This window comes from Pseudochaenichthys georgianus, chromosome 13 (assembly GCF_902827115.2).
Source record: "Pseudochaenichthys georgianus chromosome 13, fPseGeo1.2, whole genome shotgun sequence".
Taxonomy (NCBI): domain Eukaryota; kingdom Metazoa; phylum Chordata; class Actinopteri; order Perciformes; family Channichthyidae; genus Pseudochaenichthys; species Pseudochaenichthys georgianus.
Genome location: NC_047515.1, coordinates 22011993 through 22017370, shown reverse-complemented (window position 1 = coordinate 22017370; position 5378 = coordinate 22011993). Strand labels below are relative to the sequence as shown.

Here is a 5378-nt window from a genome sequence, read left to right as displayed (position 1 = left end):
CAATGTTGTGTAATTAACAAGGATAATCTGGTGTTTTTTAGTCGATGAGTAGTGCAGATATCACTGTAAAATCAATCGACAGTAAGGGGAATACTTACTTCCGGGTGTACAATTCTCCGTTATCCAATGAGAATGGACGCTCACATTGCCTTTAAGGGCAGCCGACACAAACGAATGCCGTGCTTCCATGAGCGTCCATAGAATTATATGGACATCCTGGAAAGCTGAAAAAGGACGCTAAGGGCCCCCTCCTTGCGTTGAAAATGGACGCTAAGGCCCCCCCCCTTGCGTTGGAAAAAGCCGACACAGGGGACTTGACATAACGTCAACATAGGCCGACCTGGGAGTGAGGATGTGTTGGATTGACACGATCAAACGCTTTGTTCAAATCAAGGCTCATTACTATGCCCCCCCTCCCCTCCTTCATGTGTTTTATGACGTCTCTGATACTGCTTGTCGTATCACTTATATCCCTCCCCGGTACACTATACGCCTGAGTCCCACCCACCACTGTTTTGATAACCCTCTTGATTCTATTCCCCAGTACCCTGGCCAGAATTTTGTAGTCATTGTTAAGCATGCTCAACGGCCTATAGTTCTCTAATCTGTCCCTATCCCCTTTTTTGAAGATCATGCTTATAACCCCTGTTGCCATGCTGGCTGGCAAGTCATCCTCCTCCTCAATGTGTTTGAATACCCTGTGCAACACCGGTATTAGCAGTTCCCTAAATGTAATGTACAATTCTGCTGTTAACCCATCTAACCCCGGACTCTTATTTCTACCCAACCCTACTATTGCTAGATATATTTCTCCTGTGCCAATCTCTCCCTCACACATCTCTATCACTATCATTTAAAGTCTTGTCCATTGTGTCTATCGCCATCTCCACACTCTCCCTATCGGTCTCTTCTGCCCTAAACAACTCCCCGTAAAACTCCTCTACTCTCTCTGCTTTCCCTACTAAATCTCTTATTTTCCTACCATCCTTTCCCTCAACCTGTTTTAAATAATTCCTTTCCTGCTTACTTTTTTCCAGCCCTAGAAAAAAGCTAGTGCACCTTTCCCCCTCCAGTGCATATTTGGCCCTGCTCCTTACCGTCGCCCCCCGGCATTTGTCCTTCTCTATACCCTCCAGCTCATCTTTAATCCTCGTATATTCTCCTAAATCCCTCCCCGTATCTCTATCTATTTTCTCCGCCTCTTTAACGAACTCTCTCTTCACCCTTTCCTCCCTTCTTCTGACAAGCATGTTTTTTTCCTTACTGTGTTTTATGCTTATTTGTTTGACCCCCACCCAGTTAATATATTACTGCTCCTTGCACCTCCCTCCCTTATACACTCTCTCACCCTCTCCTTGTACACCTCATCATTCAGCAGTTTGGCATTCAGTCACCACACACCTCCACACCTCCCATTCATTCTCAGCCCCATCCTGAGACTAAGAACCATATGATCGCTCAGCGCAGTGGCCCTGTATTCAATGCTCCCAATCTTTCCAGCTACAGCTTCTGAGCACAGTGCGAAGTCAATCCTACTCTGTGTGAGCTTGCCCTCCTCCACTTGTCTCCTAGAGAATTCCCTCGCACCCACATTCCTTTCTCTCCACACATCAATCAACCCGTTCGCTCCCATTATGCTTTGGAGCGCTCCTCTAGAGGAGTCATTCCCAAAGCGAGCACTCGCTGTCGCATCCAACCTTCCACACCATACATTGAAGTCCCCAACAATCATGCAGTTCCCCCCACATTTGCCCCCCAACCCCTCAAAGAAAATCCTTCTCTCATTTTGCCTATTAGGTGCATACACATTTATCAACTTGAACTTTTACCCCATGTATTCATACTGTACTCCAATCATTCTCCCTTCACCATCATCCTCAACCTTTCTTACCTCCCCTGAGTTGATAAGTATCGCCACCCCCCTAGCATGTATACTCCCATTATTTGCAAACACTTCACCGATCCACTCCTTTTTTACCTCCTCCACACACTCCCCATCCCAATGTGTTTCCTGCAGACATGTTATACTGGCCCCACATAGAATTAGCGCCCGTTATCTTCTAATCCTACTTTTGAGGCCATTGCCGTTAAAGGAGGAGATGGTTGCCATCAAAAGGGATGTTATTATAATAAGCATCCTTAACATCGTTACCTTAAGCTGATTTATTTCCCGAGCTCCCCCTCTGTTGAGCTCGCTCTCCTTTTCTCCATCTCCGTCTCCTTGTCCTCTTTGCGTCTAGCACTCCGCCCGGCGTTCTCCGCTGAGGTCTTCTTCTCATCCTTACGCCTGTTTCTCCTCATGCCGCGGCCCCTCTGCTCGTCATTAGGGTTCCCGAAGACCATGGCACCCACAGGGTCCTCCTCCAGCACTCCCTCCTCCATCTCTGATGCCTCCGAGATGTCCTCCACCACTCCAGGACTCCGACACTTCTTTCCCCCGCCGCTGCTCTCTTCGGCGCCTCCGCCGCTCTGCCTTGCACTTTTCTTAGCTCCATCCTCACCTCCCGCCGCTCCACCTCCACTCAGGCCTTCCTCCTCATTGCTGACCTCCTCAAAGGGTATTTTCTTCGCTCCTTCCGCCCCTTCCTCGTCCTCCTTGTCTTCCTCCTCCTCATCTTGCTCCTCGTCTTCCTCCTTGTCCTCCTTCTCTTCCTCCTCTCTCTCCGCCCTGAACCTGCACTCCCTGGCATAATGTCCTGTCTGGCCACACTTGTGGCACTTAAACTCCGGGCACTCCCTAAAGAAGTGACCGGGCTGGATGCACAGCCTGCAGACAGGAACCTGGCGATTGTGCAAAACTCTGAAGTACTCCGCCCCCCTCACTGTGTCTAACTTTGTGGAATAGGGGAGGGAGCTGACCTTGTCATTGAACCTTACTCTCAGGAATATGGTGCCGTCTGTGATTTCTGTGCCCGGCCACACTCTTTTTTTGATTGCCGAGATGGGCTCGACCCCCCACTCTTCCAGTCTCTTATGTATCATTCTATCAGGTACATACACCGGCAGATTTAGGAACGAGACAGTCAGATCTTTGTTCAAGAGGTCCTGTGCGTGCACCATGACCCCGTTCACCCTCAGCCCCTCCATTATTTTCATTTTCCCTAGACAGGTCTGCATGGTGACTTCATATTGCCGCTCCCCTCTCACTCTGCACCGTCCACAACCCCACACTTTTTTTGTATTCCCTTTAGTAAGTCCATCATTGTTACTGCGGCTCCTCCATCCACAGTTACCTCCACAGTTAGTTCTACACTGTACCTCTCACTCCCCTTTTCCTCCTCTCCCGTTTTCTTGTTTTGTCCTTGTTCTTCGTCGGTATCCTCCTTTCCGTCCGTTTTGCCCCCCTCTTTCTCGTTGTCCATGATCCGCGTTGCCGTGGTCTTGTCCATTCCTGGCTCAGTTGCCATTGAATCTGTCATCTAAAAAAAAAAACAGCTCAGGGGAAGAACCCCCAGGGGGGGCGTTCAAAGAAACCCCACACCCGTTCGCCAAAGCAACGAATATGTAGGCTCCGTGAAAAAAACATCACAAACGCTTTAAATCATACTCTGTACACCACTTCTCCGTTCTCTACCACTCGTCAGCCGTTGGATCTGAAGGAACAAGTCATTACACAAGACGAACCGACAAAGACAGACAGGAAAACCAGATCTTAAATAAACACAAGACTAATCATACAAACAAGACACAGGTGAGGAGGGAGGAGAAAACACAGGGACACCAGGTGAACACAATCGGGTAAATTAGACACACCAGGGGCCCTTCTCACTTCTCTTATTTTCCATTTCCTCGCTCCTCGGTCTCGGTCTCACCGGAAGTTGATTTGTCTGCGCCATCTTGAGTAGCGTCCCAATGGCCTTATTTTTGCCGGAGGACAGAGGAGCGAGGAGCGAGGAGCGATAATGGAGGAGCTATAACCGAGGAACCACCAGACCATCTTTCGATGAAATCCTCAGACACTCGGCCCGCCCCCTTACTGTGTATCGCTCACTGATTGGACGAGGCAGTGCATGCACTGATCTGATGCTTCTTGACATGAGAGCAGTTTCCCAGCGGAGTGAAGAAAAGACATGAAACTCACGGGAGTCACTCCTCAGTTTATACCGTGTTTTGTTTCAATTAATGTCTCATTTAGTTACAAATATGTGATATATCTGAACAACAATGTGGTCAAAAATCATTTTCTTCATTTAGTGGAAACATTTTCATGATCGCTTTTTTCGTTTTACATTTTCATTTATTGTCATTTCAATCAATCAATCAATCAATGTTTATTTATATAGCCCAATATCACAAATGTTACATTTGTCTCAGTGGTCTTCACAGTGTGTACAGAATATCAGTATGACAATACGACACCCTCTGTCCTTAGACCCTCACATCGTACAAGGAAAAACTTCCGGAGAAAACCCACAGTTTAAAGGGAAAAATGGGAGAAACCTCAGGGAGAGCAACAGAGGAGGGATCCCTCTCCCAGGACGGACAGACGTGCAATAGATGCCGTGTGTAAATTGAAAAGATAATACATTTGCAACATTTCCATTCAGTCAGTCATTAAGTGCTATTTAAAATGTTAATGTGCTACATATCCACACATTCAAACAAAGTGTGCAATCCAATGAATGTTAATCTAACTGGGTTTTGATAGATAACATATCTCTTTTTCTTCTCTGAATTATTTTATTTATTTGGTGCACTCTAATCAATATTAATCCAACTAATGTTCGTTTATACATTTTAAGAATGGCGTTTATCTTTTTTGAGAATTAATTCTTATTTAATTTTATTTATTTGGGTCTACAACAGATGATACAAATGTTTGTGTCAGTAAATGTGTACTAACAGAGGTGGGGGTGTGTGGAAATAACGGGGACAGAGCTGCTGTCAGACAATCAGCTGTGCAGCGTCATCACAAGAGGAAAGGACGTCCCATTGCTCTTAAAACTCATTTCCCTGCTTCTCGTGGTTTCCTTGCGTCTCTCCATGCTTCCCTGGTGGGAGGGACTAGTCACAGGGAAATGACGCAAGTGAGGGACGCAAGGAATACATTTAACCAAAGTGAGAAGGGCCCCAGGGAAACTAACGACAGGGAACCACAGACAGATCTAAACAAGACAAAACACAACGCAGACAGAAAACCAAAGACAGATCTAGACAAGACAAAACACAACACAGACAGATTGTGACACATTGCCTAAATAACTTTACAAATGTACTAAACTGTGCACATCTGATAACTGACATAACTATTAACTTGGACATGCTACAATATTATCATTAATATTTACATTAAAACATTCCTTTGACACTTATAACATTACTTTGCAAGGTAAGCACAACCAAAATAAGTTTGTAAAAGCAGAATTTGAACACTGTTT

General features: G+C 46.0%; 1 protein-coding gene across 1 annotated transcript in view; it reads right to left on the bottom strand.

The window, feature by feature from the left end:
- Positions 1-2163: 2163 nt before the first annotated feature.
- The window catches only part of LOC139434937 (uncharacterized), a 5465-nt gene continuing 2250 nt past the window's right edge, over positions 2164-5378 (bottom strand). The window contains exons 3-5 of the mRNA XM_071205162.1: positions 5147-5150; positions 3259-3419; positions 2164-3148 (exon numbers count right to left, since the gene is read on the bottom strand). Coding sequence (XP_071061263.1) covers positions 2164-3148; positions 3259-3419; positions 5147-5150 — 1150 coding nt within the window. The remainder of the gene's footprint in view (positions 3149-3258; positions 3420-5146; positions 5151-5378) is intronic.